At 45.6% G+C, this 19,270-nt stretch overlaps 3 protein-coding genes across 4 annotated transcripts; 2 read left to right on the top strand and 1 right to left on the bottom strand.

Annotated features, from left to right (window-relative positions):
* Positions 1-7,103: 7,103 nt before the first annotated feature.
* LOC125556135 (uncharacterized) lies at positions 7,104-7,730 on the top strand. The gene has a single exon (XM_048718922.2). It carries the CDS (start codon positions 7,246-7,248, stop codon positions 7,519-7,521), a length of 276 nt encoding a protein of 91 aa, XP_048574879.1. The 5' UTR covers positions 7,104-7,245; the 3' UTR covers positions 7,522-7,730.
* Positions 7,731-12,068: 4,338 nt separating this feature from the next.
* On the top strand, positions 12,069-15,701 carry LOC125509507 (uncharacterized). 2 transcript variants are annotated; one of them, XR_015604829.1, is made up of 3 exons: positions 12,069-13,385; positions 15,089-15,223; positions 15,334-15,469. XR_015604829.1 is itself a non-coding variant. In XM_048674488.2 (2 exons), the coding sequence occupies exons 1-2, from the start codon at positions 12,156-12,158 to the stop codon at positions 15,445-15,447; spliced, it is 1,344 nt and encodes a 447-aa protein (XP_048530445.2). In that variant the 5' UTR covers positions 12,069-12,155; the 3' UTR covers positions 15,448-15,701. The 2 variants fall into 2 exon arrangements, 1 of the variants encoding a protein (XP_048530445.2); XM_048674488.2 differs by lacking the exon at positions 15,089-15,223 and having other exon boundaries at positions 15,334-15,701.
* Positions 15,702-16,932: 1,231 nt separating this feature from the next.
* On the bottom strand, positions 16,933-18,787 carry LOC147971791 (uncharacterized). The gene has a single exon (XM_087526337.1). It carries the CDS (start codon positions 18,601-18,603, stop codon positions 17,257-17,259), a length of 1,347 nt encoding a protein of 448 aa, XP_087382463.1. The 5' UTR covers positions 18,604-18,787; the 3' UTR covers positions 16,933-17,256.
* Positions 18,788-19,270: the final 483 nt, after the last annotated feature.

The raw sequence follows: 19,270 nt of genomic DNA, 5'->3' as shown, positions 1-19,270 counted from the left end.
TCTTCCTGATGATAGTGTCATTGACAGACTTCTTCAATCACAGCCACCAAGCTACAAAAGCTTCGCGATGAACTATAATATGCAAGGGATGGATAAGACAATTCTCGAGCTCTTCGCGATGCTAAAGGCTGCGGAGGTAGAAATCAAGAAGGAGCATCAACTATTGATGGTTAACAAGACCACTAGTTTCAAGAGGAAGGGCAAAGGGAAGAAGGGGAACTTTAAGAAGAACGGCAAGCAAGTTGCTGCTCAAGTGAAGAAGCCCAAGTCTGGACCTAAGCCCGAGACTGAGTACTTCTACTGCAAAGGGACTGATCATTGGAAGCGGAACCGCCCCAAGTATTTGGCGGATAAGAAGGATGGCAAAGTGAAAGGTATATTTGATATACATGTTATTGATGTGTACCTTACTAATGCTCGTAGTAGCGCCTGGGTATTTGATATTGGTTCTGTTGCTCATATTTGCAACTCGAAACAGGGGCTATGGATTAAACGAAGATTGGCTAAGGACACGCGTGGGAAATGGTTCCATAGTCGATGTGATCGCCGTCGACACGCTACCTCTACATCTACCTTCGGGATTAGTTTTTGACTTGAATAATTGTTATTTGGTGCCAGCGTTAAGCATGAACATTATATCTAGATCTTGTTTGATGGGAGACGATTATTCATTTAAATCATAGAATAATGGTTGTTCTATTTATATGAGTAACATCTTTTATGGTCATGCACCCTTGATGAGTGGTCTATTTTTATTGAATCTTGATAGTAGTGATACACATATTCATAGTATTGAAGCTAAAAGATACAAGTTTAATAATGATAGCACAACTTATTTGTGGCAATGCCGTTTAGGTCATATTTGTGTAAAGCACATGAAGAAACTCCATGCTGATGGGCTTTTGGAATCACTTGATGCTTGCGAACCATGCCTCATGGGTAAGATGACTAAGAATCTGTTCTCCGGTACAATAGAGCGAGCAACAGACTTATTGGAAATAATACATACTGATGTATGCGGTCCAATGAGTGTTGATGCTCGCGGCGGGTATCGTTGACCTTCACAAATGATTTGAGCAGATATGGGTATATCTACTTGATGAAACATAAGTTTGAAACATTTGAAAAGTTCAAAGAATTTCAGAGTGAAGTGGAAAATCATCGTAACAAGAAAATAAAGTTTCTACGATCTGATCGTGGAGGTGAATATTTGAGTTATGAGTTTGGCCTTCATTTGAAACAATGCGGAATAGTTTCGCAACACACGCCACCTTGAACACCACATCGTAATGGTGTGTCCGAACATCGTAACCGCACTTTATTAGATCTGGTGCGATCTATGATGTCTCTTACTGATTTACCGCTATCGTTTTGAGGTTATGCTTTAGAGAGGGATGCATTCACGTTAAATAGGGCACCATCTAAATCCGTTGAGACGACACCATATGAACTGTGGTTTGGCAAGAAACCCAAGTTATCATTTCTTAAAGTTTGGGGCTGTGATGCTTATGTGAATAAGCTTCAACCTGATAAGCTCAAACCCAAATCAGAGAAATGTGTCTTCATAGGATACCCAAAGGAGACTATTGGGTACACCTTCTATCACAGATCCAAAGGCAAAATATTCGTTGCTAAGAATGGATCTTTTCTAGAGAAGGAGTTTCTCTCGAAAGAAGTGAGTGGGAGGAAAGTAGAACTTGATGGGGTAATAGTACCTTCTCCCTTATTGGAAAGTAGTTCATCACATAAATTAGTTCCAGTGATTCCTGCACCAATTAGTGAGGAAGCTAATGATGTTGATCATGAAACTTCTGATCAAGTTACTACTGAACCTCGTAGGTCAACCAGAGTAAGATTCGCACTAGAGTGGTACGGTAATCCTGTTCTGGAGGTCATGTTACTTGACCATGACGAACCTACGAACTATAAGGAAGCGATGATGAGCCCAGATTCCGCAAAATGGCCTGAGGCCATGAAATCTGAGATGAGATGCATGTATGAGAACAAAGTATGGACTTTGGTTGACTTGCCCGATGATCGGCAAGCAATAGAGAATAAATGGATCTTCAAGAATAAGACCGACGTTGATGGTAATGTTACTGTCTACAAAGCTTGACTTGTTGCGAAAGGTTTTCGACAAGTTCAAGGAGTTGACTACGATGTGACCTTCTCACCCGTAGCGATGCTTAAGTCTGTCCGAATCATGTTAGCAATTGCCGCATTTTATGATTATGAAATTTCACAAATGGATGTCAAAACTGCATTCCTTAATGGATATCTTAAAGAAGAGTTGTATATGATGCAACCAGAAGGTTTTGTCGATCCGAAAGGTGCTAACAAAGTGTGCAAGCTCCAGGATCCATTTATGGACTGGTGCAAGCCTCTCGGAGTTGGAATATACGTTTCGATAGTGTGATCAAAGCATATGGTTTTATACAGACTTTTGGAGAAGCATGTATATACAAGAAAGTGAGTGGGAGCTCTGTAGCATTTCTGATATTATATGTGGATGACACATTGTTGATCGGAAATGATACTGAATTTCTGAATAGCATAAAAGGATACTTGAATAAGAATTTTTCAATGAAAGACCTCGGTAAAGCTGCTTATATATTGGGCATCAAGATCTATAGAGATAGATCAAGACGCTTAATTGGACTTTCACAAAGCACATACCTTGATAAAGTTTTGAAGAAGTTTAAAATGGACCAGTCAAAGAAAGGGTTCTTGCCTTTGTTGCAAGGTGTGAATTTGAGTCAGACTCAATGCCCGACCACTGCAGAAGATAGAGAGAAAATGAAAGTAATTCCCTATGCCTCAGCCATAGGTTCTATCATGTATGCAATGTTGTGTACCAGACCTGATGTGTGCCTTGCTATTAGTTTAGCAGGGAGGTACCAAAGTAATCCAGGAGTGGATCACTCGACGGCGGTCAAGAACATCCTGAAATACCTGAAAAGGACTAAGGATATGTTTCTCGTTTATGGAAGTGACAAAGAGCTCATCGTAAACAGTTACGTCGATGCAAGCTTTGACACTGATCCAGATGACTCTAAGTCACAAACAGGATACGTATTTATATTGATTGGTGGAGCTGTCAATTGATGCAGTTCCAAGCAGAGCGTCGTGGCGGGATCTACGTGTGAAGCGGAGTACATAGCTTCTTCGGAAGAAGCAAATGAAGGAGTCTGGATGAAGGAGTTCATATCCGATCTAGGTGTAATAACTAGTGCATCGGGTCGAATGAAAATCTTTTGTGACAATACTAGTGCAATTGCCTTGGCAAAGGAATCCAAATTTCACAAGAGAACTAAGCACATCAAGAGACACTTCAATTCCATCCGCGATCAAGTCAAGGAGGGAGACATAGAGATTTGCAAGATACATATGGATCTGAATGTTGCATACCCGTTGACTAAACCTCTCTCACGAGCAAAACATGGTCAACACCAAGACTCCATGGGTGTTAGAATCATTACTATGTAATCTAGATTATTGACTCTAGTGCAAGAAGGAGACTGAAAGAAATATGCCCTAGAGGCAATAATAAAATTGTTATTTATATTTCCTTATATCATGATAAATGTTTATTATTCATGATAGAATTGTATTAACTGGAAACTTAGTACATGTGTGGATACATAGACAAACAAAGTGTCCCTAGTATGCCTCTACTTGACTAGCTCATTAATCAAAGATGGTTAAGTTTCCTAGCCATAGACATGTGTTGTCATTTGATGAACGGGATCACATCATTAGAGAATGATGTGATGGACAAGACCCATCCGTTAGCTTAGCATAATGATCGCTTAGCTTTTCTGCTATTGCTTTCTTCATGACTTATACATGTTCCTCAGACTATGAGATTATGCAACTCCCAAATAGCGGAGGAACACCTTGTGTGCTATCAAACGTCACAACGTAACTGGGTGATTATAAAGGTGCTCTACAGGTGTCTCCGATGGTGTTTGTTGAGTTGGCATAGATCGAGATTAGGATTTGTTGCTCCGTGTATTGGGGAGGCATCTCTAGGCCCTCTTGGTAATGCACATCACTATGAGCCTTGCAAGCAATGTGTCTAATGAGTTAGCCACGGGATGATGCATTACGGAACGAGTAAAGAGACTTGCCGGTGATGAGATTGAACTAGGTATGATGATACCGACGATCGAATCTCGGGCAAGTAACATACCGATGACAAAGGGAACAATGTATGTTGTTGTGCGGTTTGACCGATAAAGATCTTCGTAGAATATGTAGGAGCCAATATGAGCATCCAGGTTCTGCTATTGGTTATTGACCGGAGATGTGTCTCGGTCATGTCTACATAGTTCTCGAACCCGTAGGGTCCACACGCTTAACGTTTGATGATGATTTGTATTATGAGTTTCGTGTTTTGATGAACCGAAGTTCGTTCGGAGTCCCGGGTGAGATCACGGACATGACGAGGAGTCTCGAAAGTCGAGACATAAAGATTCATATATTGAAAGGTTACATTCGGACACCAGAATGGTTCGGGTCGTTTCAGAGTACCAGGGGTTACCGGGCCCCCCCCCACAGGAGGTTAATGGGCCACCATGGGCCTTAATGGAGAAGAGAGAGGGCCGGCCAGGAGGTGGCGCGCGCCCCCTCCTTCCTTCTCTCCTCTTCCTCCTTCCCTTCTTCTCCTACTTGGAATAGGAAAGGGGGAGGGGACCGAATCCTACTTGGACCGGGAGTCCAAGTAGGACTCCCCCCATCGTGTGCCCCCCTAGGGCCGGCCACCTCTCCTCCCCCTTTATATATGTGAGAGGGGGCATCCCAATGACACACCAAGTCTTCTCTTAGCCGTGTGCGGTGCCCCCCTCCACAGTTACACACCTCGGTCATATCGTCGTAGTGCTTAGGCGAAGCCCTGCGTCGGTAACTTCATTATCATCATCATCACGCCGTCGTGCTGACGGAACTCTCCCTCGTCCTCAACTAGATCAAGAGATCGAGGGACGTCATTGAGCTGAACGTGTGCCGAACGCGGAGGTGTCGTACGTTCGGTGCTTGGATCGGTTGGATCGCGAAGACGTTCGACTACATCAAGCGTGTTACTAAACGCTTCCGCTTTCGGTCTACGAGGGTACGTGGACACACTCTCCCCTCTCGTTGCTATGCATCTTCTAGATAGATCTTGCGTGATCATAGGATTTTTTTGAAATACTGCGTTCCCCAACATCTAGTTCATATTTCCATCACACAAGAGGCCAGCACGCCGCCAGCCAACACGATGACGAGCTCCACGGAGTAGGAAAAGGGGTTGCATCTGCCCTGACTCGCCGGAGATGAATGTATGATCGTAGACTCAGAGCCCGTGGACGAAGCAGATGCGGCTGCAGCTCGTGAGCGACACTACTAGGGTCTACCATGCCGGAGAATAGCCACCGGAACGAACCCTAGAAGCCTACAAGCGCCGCTCCTAGAGCCACTGAGCCAGGAAGCCGGAAGGGTATCAAACCTCCCCCACCTCAAGCTCTTGCCACTTGACGAGGAGAAGACTGCCGCACCCCCGCCATCCACCACCCTAGCTTAGCTCGGCGGCCACCTCCGGTGACAGCAAAGGGAAGAAGGGATGGTGGGGCGTGGCCTAACGGTGTTGACTAGGGTTCCTCCCGAGTCGCCTCAGAGAGGTGACGTGGGGCAGTTCTAAGATTTGTCATGTTGCTTTGTTAGGTGTCAGGGATTAATGTAGGAATATGAAATTTTCATGGGATGCTACTATTCATGCCTTTGGTTTAAAGAAATGAGACAAAAAAGAATTAAGGGAATTTTCCTTTGACTCAGATTCAACGGAGAAATGCAGGAATTCAAACATCCAACTGAAACCTTTTGTTTTCAAATTCCTATGCACGAATAACAAGAGTATAATTTTAGTAGCATAATCACAATTCAGCTATATATTTTCATGTGTGTTTGACTTTGATTTCATCGTGTTTATTAGGATTTCTATGTTTTCATAATTCACATGAACCAAACATCAAAGTTGACAACACTCTTATTTTTTTCAAAAAGGAGATTAAACCCCTGACCTCTACATCAATCAATGCATGCAGACATCTTTATTAATTATTTCACAAATGTCTGACAAGAACATATATCAATCCACAAAATCCATCATTCACACCTACAAACTCAATAATATGGAGTGCTCTCACTCTCCATATCTAAAACCGATGTCGTCGTCGATCCATCCACATAACGTAACGGGACCAACAGCCGGTGCAACCTACCTAAAGCGCACACCACATGCATTCACTTTAGAAGCATAGCACCTGCCAACCAGGCATGACTCAACGTAGTAACTGTCGGACAGACATGACTTGACAGCTCCACCGAAGCTCCGTGCAAGACGAAGCTGCCCCACCTTCTGTCTCTGTCTTCCAGCGCTGCTCCACAAACGATGCTCCCAAAAAAACGGCCCGTAGTACACTCTTATGCTCACCAATTCTTTATTTTCCACATGCATTCCTGTTCTACCCATCTGTTTTTTCTGTTGCCACGTTTTTGAACTCTGTAAACCAAGGGAGCCCTGACTAGCTTTGCCACTGCTTTGTCAGCTTTTGGATAAGACCGAGCTGACTCGACGGCGAGTCGGAAAGCTCTTTTGCTTAGGCGATTAGCTTCGTGCTTCTGTTCAAAGACCTTGGGTAAAAGGGCAGCTGGGCTAATCAGCCTTCCCATACCCCGTAATCTTGCATCCTAGGAGCTGCGAAATCCTTTCTTGAAATTATGCACATGCGCTACTCTACCACTTGAGATTCGAGACTTGAGCAGGACCGGTTCCAACTGTTGGGTTTGGCCGGCGGCGACGCCCGGTGATAGTTTACGACTTTAACGTAGGCTCCGCGCAGCCATCCGTGAGGTGAGAGCAACCCAAGCAATATTATAATCCCTGCACACGTGAGCGGTGAGCGGTCCAGCACGGAGCAGGTCGAGCAGCCAGCGTCCGCCTTTCGCTGAACCACCCCGAACGACTGGCCGGCGAAGCATCTTTGCGTTGCACCCTCCCTACGTCCCTGCCCCGGCCGGCAGCGGTCAAACCGGCGTCTCGCCCTTATATAAGCGCGCGCCCCGCACCTCCAGTCCTCACAAACACATCAATCAAGCAAGAACACACACTCTCGAGAGATTCTCAGTCTCGGGCTCTCAAGGAAGGATTTGGTGAACTCGCTGAATTCGCTGTGATCAAGAGCTCGGGGGGTTAATTAGTTTGTTGGCATGGAGTTGGAGATGGTGAGCCAGCACGGGGCGCTGCTGAAGGTGGGGCTGTTTGTGCTGGTGCAGGCGCTGGTGTACCTCATCCTCGCCCAATCCTCCTCTGTCTTCTCCACCACCAAGACCCTCGGCCTCCCCCCGGCGCGCTCCCTCAGCGCCCGCCGCATGGTCGCGCTGCTGTCCGACCTGCCGCTGCCGCTCGGCGGCGAGCCCTCGCCCCGCGCCGTCTCCGTGGAGCCGTCGTCGCCGGTGCCCCTCGCCCACCAGAAGAAGGATTAGTTGTTAACCAAGCGCGATTGGCGGCAGGGACACGGACCGAGCTAGCAAGCGATCGTTTGCGAGCTAGTACCCGGTGCGTGCTGTAGCCTGTAGGAGCTATTCACGCCATTCTTTCATTGATTGGTTATTGGTTTGTTCTTTGGGATTGGATATGTAAACTGAGCTACACGCCGTTTGGGTTTGTACAATTAAGTGGCCATACGAGATTATGTTTTAGCTTGTTAGAATAAATCCGAGATATACCATTGATATTCGAGGACCAACCAATCACACGAGCACGACACCAAGATTTGTTAACAAGGTTCACCGATATGGCTACATCCTCGGGGTCTGACTATGGGCGCTTCTCCCCATGACACCGCTACAATACGCACCCGGCCACCCTGTACGTGGGCACATGCCGCCGGTTTTCCCTGCGTTCATGTGCTATTATGTTGGCATAGGTTATATCGTGTGTCTACCCTTACTATATATGAGACGCCTAGGATACAAGTGTCCTATTAGGACACGACTCCATATCCTATCTAACACAATACTATTCAGAGTCCAACTATAACCTAACTTGTACATAATATTCGACACAACTCTGACATGGCTGCCGTTCAATCATATGTGCTTGTGTTTTGAGGAGAAACTTCTGACCAATGAAATAGTTGTTCATATCGTGAACCTCTTCAAATGGTTTGTTTTCCTATTTTTATGCATTTTAATGCTCAGGATGTCCTTGGATACGCTTTTTCTATACAAGAAACTTCTTCCTTTCTTCTTGTAGGAGTAAAAGTTAAAGCTTTGTAATAAAGATATAAGAAGGAAAAATCACACTCCTGATGCCACTGAACGGCTTAAAATGCAGAGAGTACGCTTTCAGTTAGATTTTAATGAAATTCACTGAATTTCTGTACACACAATTATTTATGTTTCGGCCAAAAGATTTCGGCAGTTTCATTACTGCATAGAAATTCAAACATGTTCAAAATATTTTCAAAAAAATCCAAATACTTGGTTGAATTCAAGTGAATATTTCAGCCCTTGTGCCAAAATGCAAACATTGAAACTCACTGAATTTTGATGATTTCGGTTGTTGGTGAATATTTCTGGAACTAAAACTAAAAACCATGACTGCAATACGTGGATGACTCATTTTTTTGTAGCCACAAAATTCAGAACAAAACTTATTGTCAACTTGAAATATCATATTTCAGCCCTTGTGCCAAAATGCAAACATTGAAATTCACTGAATTTTGGTGATTTCGGTTGTTGGTGAAATATTTCTGAAACTGAAACTGAAAACCATGACTACAACACGTGAATGACTCATATTTTTGCTGCCACAAAATTCAGAACAGAACTTATAGTCGACTTGAAATATCTTTTGTACTATCTCTATAAAGAAATATAAGACGCCTTAGGTCAATTTTAGAGCTATGTCTCGTTTGAAGATTGTACGAACCAACAGATAGATTTAGTACTCCCTCCACATCAAAATATAAGAGCTTCCTCTTCCATGTTCCAATTTTTCTTGTAGAGCAGAGCAACAAACAAGCCTGTGCAACCCGTTTTGGTTATCTTCATACATAGTTTAGAACTCGTACATATGATAGATAATCCCTTTTGCTAATTCCTCGGTTACAGAACGTACATTCTCGGATTCTCCTAAGCTCATAACTTCTGAGGCAGCATCTTGCAGATAGAAGATGAAGATCAGAGTCAATTTTCTGCGCATAGAAGACCGTCCCCGTATTACAAGAGTTCCGCTTCAATACACCCCCTCACTAGGCGTATAAAAAGCAATATGGACCTTCAGAAAATTGTACTTCCCTATTTTTTCTGTTTGTTTTCTGTTTCTTTTCATATTTTTGTTTTTTATTTCCAATTTCTTTTTTCTTTTCCAGAAAATGCCGCGTTTTAAAAATGTTGTTCAATTTTTAAAAAGATATGCAAATATTCGCTTTTTCAGAAAAATATATAGAACTTTCAAAAAAATGTTGGTGTCTTTCAAAATTGCTCAGAATTTCAAAACATGAACAATTTCTAAAAAGAGCGAACAAAAATTTGAACGTGAATATTTTTTAAAAAGAAAATTCTTCATATCAATCGACGGATTTAACATACGCGTCCGCGCGCTCCGCACGCCACGTGCCTTCTTGGCCCCAGACTTACACGTCATTGATCTTATCTACTAGAACAAGAACCGTCGTGTCTTCTCCTGAATGCTCTTTCAATTCCTCTCTCTCTCTCTCTCTCTCCTTCGTTGAACCATCGGTGAAGCACGTCGCCACCATCGCTGATGTCCGTTGCCTTAGCCAGGACCATCTCGTTGTTGCAAGCACCCCGGCACCCTTGTTGTTGCGCTGCAAGCACGCCCCATGCCTCTCACCCTAGCTTCTCCTTTCTATCTCTCTCTTCATGTTTTCAGCAACATGATCTTTGTTGCAATTTTTTCGCAACGATAGTCTTGTTGCGGGGATACAGAGAAGATGCCGAAAAATGTCATTGCAAACTTTGCAACAAGGATCTTGTTGCAGGAATACACATAAGAGATCGGAGATGCTTTTTTGCAACAAATGTCTTGTTGCAACAGAGGTTTTGCAACAAGGGTATTGTTGCAGGAATAAAGAGAACATGCTGAAGATGCTTTTGCAACAAAGGTCCTGTTACAACAGAGGTTTGCAACAAGTGTTTTGCTGCAGGGAAATAGAGAAGAGGAACAATCAAATGGCTCACACAATCGGATGGTGCACAACCCGATCGATCTTCTAAAAAGATCAGTGGGCTGGTGCGTAGCATGCCCCTTTTGAAAAACACTAACAAATTTGGAATTTCAAAAAAAATACGAAAAAATTGAAACCAATATTTTTAATTTTCTAGAACATTTTTTGTATTTGTGTCATTTTTTCAAAAACAAGAGCATTTTATAAATGATGAACAGATTTTCAAAGCATGAATATTATTTGAAACTCCTCGAACATTTTGTGAATTTGTGGACACATTTTTCATGGCCTTCTATGACCAATTCAATGTTTACAAGTAGGTGGTGCCTTAAATTGGTGATACAAGGCGATGAAAAAATGGGGACATTTAAGGGATGTCGAGAAATGAGGTGCTCCCAAACAGAACCTTTTCGTCTACCCAAACACTCTCAGTTGAACATGATTTTTTTTAAATCTCAGTACCGACCACAACTTTTGCAAGCATGTGGGTATGCCCGTGTTGGGTATCCTTACCTAGTTTTAAATGACTTACGACACCGTATGCATGTTGCAATATGTTGGGACATTTATCAACCTTTTTTCACCAAGAAACCTCAGAAAATGCAAAACTTGTCAAAATCCCAAACAACTTGGCATGGAGCCTTGAATTGATCATATAAAGCCATGAAAAAATTGCAGCTATTTGAAGGATGACGAAAAACAACGTTCTCTGAGACGGAGCCTTCTGGCCTACTCAGACACCCTCCATAGACGTGGTCTATTTTTGGACATTCTTAAAATGATCCTAATTTTTGCAAGCGGGTGAGCATGCCTATGGTAGGTATCCAGGTTTAAACGATTTCCTACACTGAGTGCAAGTTGCGACACGTCTGACCATTTATCGGTTTTTATGACTAAGAAAACTTTAGAAAATACAAAATTTGTCAAAAACAAAATAACTTGGTATGGTGCCTTGAATTGTTCGTGCAAGCCAATAAAAAATTGGGGTCAGTAGATGGATGTCGAGAAACAATATGATCTCAAACGGAGCTTTTTGGCCTAATACTCGAACACTCTTTATTGAACATGGTCTATTTCTGGACATCTTTAAAATGACCCAAACTTTTGCAACCAGATGAGCATGCCCATGATAGGCATCCATGTCAGATTTGAACGACTTTCGACACTGTACGTATGTTGCGACATGTCCGGCTATTATAGTGCTTTTTCTGACCGAGAAAACTCCAGAAAATGCAAAATTTGTTGAAGGCACAAGCAACTTGGAATGGTGTCTCGAATTGGTCATACAAGGCCAAAAAAATTAGGGCAATTGACAGTTGTCGGAAAATTAGGGCAAATGACAATTGACAGTTGTCTCGAATTGGTCATCCAAATAACTTAGCATGGTGCCCTGAATTGGTCTTATAACGCCATGGAAAATTTGTTAAAAAATTCATAAAAAGTTCAGGGGTGGTTCAAATAATGATCGAGGTATCAAAGTTTGTTCAGAATTTAAAAGATCTTCTCGTTTTCAAAACAAATCTACAAAAATACAGAAAATGTTCAGGGCAATTAGAAAAGGATGGTTTCACATTTTTGTTTGTATCTTACTTTTCTTAATTCTATTTTTAGTGTTTTTTATGTTAAAAAATGTTCGGGTTCAAAATTGAAAAAGGAAACAAAAAAGGAAACAGAAAATAAAAAACGAAAAATAAAAAAACCAGAAAAAACTATAAAGGAAAACCGGTTCAGGGCCTTCTAGAAGGTTCCCAAAACCGGTTGAAACAGGTGCTACGCTACGCTTAAAATAGGCCGGCCCATCCCAGACCGCTCTGCTCGCTCGAAGTGTGTGTTTGGTCGACAGTTTGCCGCAGCGAGCGGCAGATAGGATTTTCCGCCCGGCCCTGCCCTGCCCGTGCGGCTCGCCTCTCTTCTCCAGGCGCCATGGCCTCCGAGCTAGGGCTACCGCCGCCGGCGAAAGGCCCACCGGCGACACCCACCACCATTGCCGCTATCAGCTACGACCTCCTCTGCGAGATCTTCCTCCTCCTTCCCTCCCTACCGAGCCTCGTCCGGGCCGCCCTCGCCTGCCGCACCTTCCTCAACGCCGTCCGCTCGTCCCCTGCCTTCCGCCGCCGCTTCCGGGCGCTCCACCCGCCGCAGCTCCTTGGATTCTTCGGAGAACCCCGCCGCGCCCCCGTACCTCCCTTCGTCCCCCTCCGCAGCCGCTCCGACCCGGACCTCGCCGCCGCCGTCCGCGGTTCCGATTTCTTCCTTACCCGTCTCCCGGAAGACAGCGGCGACTCCACCCTCGGGTGGAAGCTACAAAGCTTCCACGGCGGCTACGTCGTCCTCGTCAAAGATGCCACCCACCAGATCGCTGCCTACAACCCTGTCACGCAGGCGCTGCATCTCTTACCCCGGCCGCCGGAGGAGATCCTATTCTCCGACTCTCTTGAGGCCCACATTGTCTTCTCCGAAGAGGACCAGCGGGTGTTCCGTGTGGTCTGTGTCCAGCACCAGAGCACGCGCCTGCGGGCGCCGGCTTGCGTAGCCGTCTTCTCAACGGCGACAAGGGAGTGGCAGGTTTTCCCATGGGTGGAGACCTCCCCGCCGCCGCCGCCGCCACCGCCGCCACGCGACTTTATCAAGTTTTACCCTGGCACGCAGCTGAATGGATTCGTTTATTGGAAACACACGAGTCGACCCTATGTACTTGTTCTCAACACTGCGACAGTGCAATTCTCTAGATTGGATTTGCCGCCATTCTTGGGACAGATTAGCTCTACGCGATTCAGACTTGGTCAGACCAAGGATGGGATGCTATGTATGGTTGCCATAGATCTCTCTGATGCAGAGAGAGGAACGCTTCATGTTTGGTTTTGGACAGCTGATGATGATGGTGTTGAGAAATGGGTTCTGGGAGATACTTTTCTGCTCACTACATTTGTTGATGCCACTAAGGATGATCCCACAGTGCACATCGAGGCGGTTATCGATGGCTTTGTTTATTTGTCAACTAAGTATGACGAGCATACTGACGAGCATACTGAATCTCTGCTATCCCTCTGCCTGGAAACAGAAAAGCTAAACAAGCTCTTTGGTGATAGTACATATGTAAGCCCTGCACATCCCTACATCATGGCGTGGCCTCCTTCTTTGGTGTGCCACAAGGTGAGCCTATCCTGAAGATCCTGGTAAAGTCTGTAGAAGTTTGGTCTTTAGATTATTTTATTTAAATTACTTGAGGGTATTGGATTATTGTAGTTGTGATAATCTGCGCTTTTGAGTCAACTGTTTTTTATTTAAAAAAATGTTTGATTGCAAGTCTTGATACAGTAGCACACTATCATGTCTGATTTGGCAACTCCCTGGTAATCAAAGTCACTACATATGCTGCATAACTGACAACCGTGTGTGATTGTACAATCTGATAAGATAAGTGCTGACTTCGATAGTTTTAGGGAAAAAGTGGAAAGAGAGTTGATGGGAAATGCATTAGGGAAGTTGTCGAGATCTTTCCTATGGCCAATTCTTTGCCAGTTGAAAACTAATCTCTTTGGACTGATCATACTGTACTTCTTCTCACGAGATGAGCTTTCTTACAAATGTGTTGGTGTTATGACCGGCCGGGCCTACAGCCGTAGGAGGCCCACCGGGCAGGCTTAGGCCACAAGTTATCTTAGTTTTATTTTCAGATCTTAGTTTTATTTTCAGATCGTGGTTATATATACAAGTTGTAAGACTATTTTCAGATTTAAGCAATAAGACTATTCTGTTGCCCGGCTCCCAGAGGAGCCGGAACCCTAAAACCCTAGCCGCCTCCTGCTTGCGCCGCCGCCGCTGAACCGCAAGGACGGCGCCTCGCCGCCGGCCGCCGCGCTCCAGCCCTCGCCCACCTCCCTCTTTTCCCTACAACCTACGCCCTAGGCAGGGCAAAACCCTAGTTCCTATCAGTTGGTACTTCAGTTTTTGGTGCTGTGAAAAGGTCATGTGTTAGTTTCATATACTTATATATCAAGGAAACAGTGGAGCCATAAGCTACGTCTAATGAATGTAATCCAATGAAACTAGCAGTATGTCTACTTGACAAGAGGCTAAGCCATGAAATTTATGCTATCTTTGGCTGTTTGTTGTGGATTGAGTTCCAGACCCTCTTTTATTCTTAGCTTGAATAGTCATCCATCCTGGGTCCACTCTATTTATATTTTTATTGAGCCAGTCATTTTATCGTTTGTTCCTAACCTTGTTTTTCCATTACGGTACTTAATTTCCTTTTGCATAGTTTTTCTTTTGAAAAGGATCACCATGGCACTGAAGTTGCTGAGTTTTTTTAGTTTAGCAGCAACTGTATGGGTTATATTACACAGGGAAATAAGTTTTGCATAGTTTTGCTTCGCCGTGTCTGCTTGCATACCTCAGAAACTAGTAAGATTTACTTAGTACTCCCTCTGTAAAGAAATATAAGAGCGTTTAGATCACTACTATATTTCTTTACGGAGGGAATACTAATAAAAACATTAAGCATGCGAGCAAAAGGTCCTAGATTGGTGCATTTTCATCTCCCTAGGTCAACTTAGCCAACTGTTGCAGCTAAATTAAGGGTTGAGATCACAGCCTTGAGTTTTATGGGGGCTATCAACCTATTGATGTGGAGATACATGAAAATTAGTAAGAAAACCAGATGCTATTTTTCATGATACTCATACGAGATTAGTGCTGTGATGCTGGTCAACTGGTCTCCCTTTTTCACTAGATCAGCCATTCTAGTGTCCTCATGTGACTAAGTTTTCTAGATGCAGTCAATCTTCAGTGGCAAGTATTTTCTTAGCTGGTATATGATGTCTGACTAATAAACATTTATTATCATTCTTAAGAAAGAAGCTGGTATATGATGCCTGAAGCAAGTGCATCATGTACTCCGAGCTTGATTGCTGCCTCACAGTGCAGTGTGATTCTCCTTGAATTTGTGGGTGGGCCCAAGCTGTACACTATGAGAAGATGGCATTGGTGTAACAAATCTTATTTCATCGACTATCTTTGGAATCTGTAGCCTTGTGCGAGTTGTCTATAAAAGTACATTAATCCTGTACTTACACTGAACTATCCGTTTATGTCTTAGGAGGATTCACAAACCATGGTTACTGGAGAGAGTGTTGCGGATGCTGCTCCCGTGGGCACGAAAGAAACTTCCTCTGTTCATGCCTCAGCGTCGCCATCCTACAAATTTGATTAATGACGATGAAGCAAAAGTCACATAGGGTGTTTTACTTTGCATTCAGGATGATAAGAGCTCTTGCGAGCAAAATTAATACTTATGATGCATAGCTGGCGACCCAACCTCTTTGTCATGAGCTTTTGTTTCAGTGTGTCGGCACTTCAGTTTTTGGATGGTGTGAAATGGGCATGTGCTAGTGGCACGCTGTTTTTTTCTTTTTCCTTTTGAGAAACGGGTCATGCTGTTTTTGCCTACTATAATTCTCAATTACCTTTTGCCAGGTTTTCACATGAAACAGGTCATGATGCGTAGTCAGCCTTCTGAATCACTTGTTCATCAACTGATTATTGTGTTGGTTTCTGCATTCCATATGGTTGGGCCTGACATGTAGGGTGCGCTGTGAGTTCATTCCTTCTCTACAACAAACATGCATTCATATTTGTTCATGGGCAAGTCATAATTTGTCAGTAACATTCATGTTTGTTCATGGGCTGCTTCGCTTCAAAGCCAGGTAAGGTTGCGTTTTGTCAAACATTTCAGATCTCAAAGGGCCATCAAGGAATTTTACTGTACCAATGCTTAATGTGGCGAGGGAATTACTAGGGTGAAATCGAACATGCATACTGGTGGTGGTTCCCATCCTGGGCGAGGCCTGTGGTGATCTTGCTACTTGGCGGTTCAAGATGGGAAGTGTATGGATGAACCCGGGTACATATGAACCCACTTTAAAAAACACATTTCTAAATGCTAAAAAAATCTGAAAAATGTTGCACTTGTATGTCTTCATGTTCTATGTGCGTGCATAAAGTTTTGCAGAAAAATAACTTTTTTTATGGCGTGTGCAAAAAAGACAAAAAATTGTGTCATAGAATGCTATTTAGAAGCACTGATTTTTTTTTACGGAGACAAAACAAAAGGACAATTTTCACAAAACTGTGCCGCACACATACATTTGTGACATGTATGCATGGAATTTTTTTTTTGATTTTTTTGAGATCTTAAAACATGCTTAAAATGCATTTTTTGAAAAGTGGGTGCAGATGCCCCTGGGTTAGGACGTGCCCACTCGTTGAAGATTAGCTACTCATTTGCTTTCTTGCGATCCTCGTCCTGTCTATTCCCTCCGTCCCATAACATAATATAAAAGCGTTTTTAACTTCACATTAGTGTAAAAAATGCTCTTATATTATACAAGGGAGGGGGTACTTTTTTGGCAAACATTTTCAGTTCTCTATTGTTGCTGTTCTGAACTTCTGATGCGTATTAAGACCTATAATTAGATGGAAGTTGCAGCCTAGACCTTATACACTTTCTGAGCGGTCGTCGATCAATGTGTGCTGCTTTTGCTACCCTTTCTTGATTGGTTTATCTTGTATATCGGCTCCTAGGTTTCAAGAAGGTTCTGGACTCGGTTTCCGTTGCCCAAAGATAATTTGAGCTGGACTGTACTAGCTCCGGGACCTGCGAATTGTCTACACACATAGAGTTCATAAATATGTGCCATTACTTTGACCCTCCAGTTATATATCATATGAAAGACTAAATACAAAATTCTGGTTGTTGCTGAATTAGAAAAACAACCATCTGTAAGCAAGCAACTCCTTCAAATCTTTCGGTGGCCTGTCACTCACCTCTTCCAGTCATTTGGCTCCCAGCAGATGTAATGATTTCGTAATACAACTTTGGATTGTGTGAAACTCCCATTGTAAGTTTGTAACTACAGGCAACGTACTTACTTATCAACACTCGATAATAATGTTCTGTAATTATAATATTACATGGCTGGGCACCGACGATCGTACGAGTGCAGCAGGACGATGCCGGCCATCACACACGCACATCGCCGCCGCTGCTGTTTGTCTGGCGATCGCGGCTGCTGCTCGTCTGACGATCGCGGCCGATTTCCATGTTTCGAAGCAGCCGGCTGCAGATCCTTCTGATCCGGCGCCCCCCCGGCACCGGCAGAGATCGCCTTCGCCTCCCGCCGGGGGGCTGCGACGATGACGACGACGACGACGACGCGATGTCGCTTGTGGCGGAGACGATCGTCGGGATGCTGCCTCGGCAGATTGGGCAGGAGTTCTGCTCGGACAGCCACCTCACGATGCAGTGGGAGTGGTACAGGTGGCCGCAGGGGAGCCGGAGCGCGGACGCCGACGGCGGGAGGGGGTCGGTGCAGACGACGCAGTCCAGCCCGGCCTCCGTGACGGCGACGGTGGGCAGGGCGGCGATGGACTCCGGCGGCGCCGCCTGTGACCCGCCGCGTTGGAGAGGCGTGTCGAACTCGAACACGCTGTCGTTGGCCGCCATAGACGCCGCCGCCGCTTGTGGCCCGCCGCGTTGGACTTGGAGCGGCACGTCGAGCATGGCATGGTAGGTAGAGACATGCGGCGGCGGCGGAGGAGGCTGTGGCGGGCTGTCATCATCGGAGTCGGAGTGGTTGAATAGGAATTCATCCCATGTACCAGCGGACGCCAGCGGCAGCCAAGGCGGAGGCGGAGGAGGAAGCAGATCATGAGGCGGTGACGTGGCCTCCTCGGCGGTGGAGGAGCGCAGGGTCAAAGGAAACGACTCGGATAGTAGATCGCCGTCGCCGTGGTGGAACGGCGGCGGGGGCGGGGGAGGCGGCGACGCCAGCAGAGGGGAGGAGCAGGCGGTGGAGTACGGGGACGACAGGGGAGAGACGGCGGGCGAGGACCGGCGCTGCTCGCAAAGGAGCCGGAATTCCCGACATGCCGCTGAGCGCTCGGGGCAGTAGGAGGACGGCACGGGAGCGGTCGGCGAGGCGGCGCTGCCGCTCGACGTCGCAGGCGGTGGTCCTGTGGAGGAAAACGAGGGTCCTGTGCGCGGGGACACCGGAGTCCGCGGCCGCGCCGTCGTGAAGGAAGACCACGACGACGAGACGCACGGGGCCGGCGGTGGCGTGGAAGAGGTGAACGGAGCAGGCGGCCAGGGTAGGGCGCACAGGGGCGGTGGAGGCGGCGGCAGCGCGGGGGATTCGTCGAGGTAGTCCCGGCGGCAACGGGGGCAGAGGGTGAAGTGGAAGGGGGAGGACGGGGCGGGGAGCTCCAGCCGGGCGGCGCAGGTGTGGCAGCAGAAGCTCACGGCGTCGGGCGAGGCCATGGCGCGGGCTCCCCGAGCTCCGGCCGGGTCGCGCCCTGGCTCCTCCTCCATGTCCCCGATACCATCGATCGGCCGAGACGCGGGGCGGCTCTGCTCGGCTCGGTCTAGTCTCTAGTGATTGTTGTGCTGGCTCGAGCGTGTTCTCCTTTCTCCTCGTCCCTTTGGATGGAGGGCTTTCCACGCTTGCGTGACTAAGAAAGAGCCCGACATCAAAGTTTGCATAGTTTAATGAACCTTCGCTTGTCGCTCTGCTGACTAAGTGACTATATTTTATGTGGCTGTTCACGCATGTCGCTTTCTCGGCTCAGGCGGTGGCCACCGAGAGCTCAGAGCTGAGAGCAGATCTGCCAACAGGTCGTTGGGAACAAAGAGATTTCGCGCAGGAGTTTCAATGGATACAAAATTTTCTAGGAAATTTTTCCTGCGACGTTTTCGAACGTAGGAATAGAAAACAGAACATGGCTTCAAAGGATTGGCTTCATATCTTCACGTTTTTTATTACAGGAAAATAGCGTACATCTTCAGGCGCACAGTCGGGCCACAAAAGCCTAGCAATGTTGCCGAACCGCAGGGCATTTCGGAGCTTCACAAGCAGTCCAAAGCACGGCGTGGAGCTAACAATGTTGTGAGTTCATGGGCTAATGCTGGAATGTCTAGTACCACATCTTGTAAAAATTAAGAGATTTCTTAGATTCTTGGGATGTTCGTAGATTTTCAC

This window comes from Triticum urartu, chromosome 5A (genome assembly GCF_056163025.1).
Source record: "Triticum urartu cultivar PI428250 chromosome 5A, HENAU_Tu73, whole genome shotgun sequence".
Taxonomy (NCBI): domain Eukaryota; kingdom Viridiplantae; phylum Streptophyta; class Magnoliopsida; order Poales; family Poaceae; genus Triticum; species Triticum urartu.
This window is presented reverse-complemented; position numbering and strand designations above follow the sequence as displayed.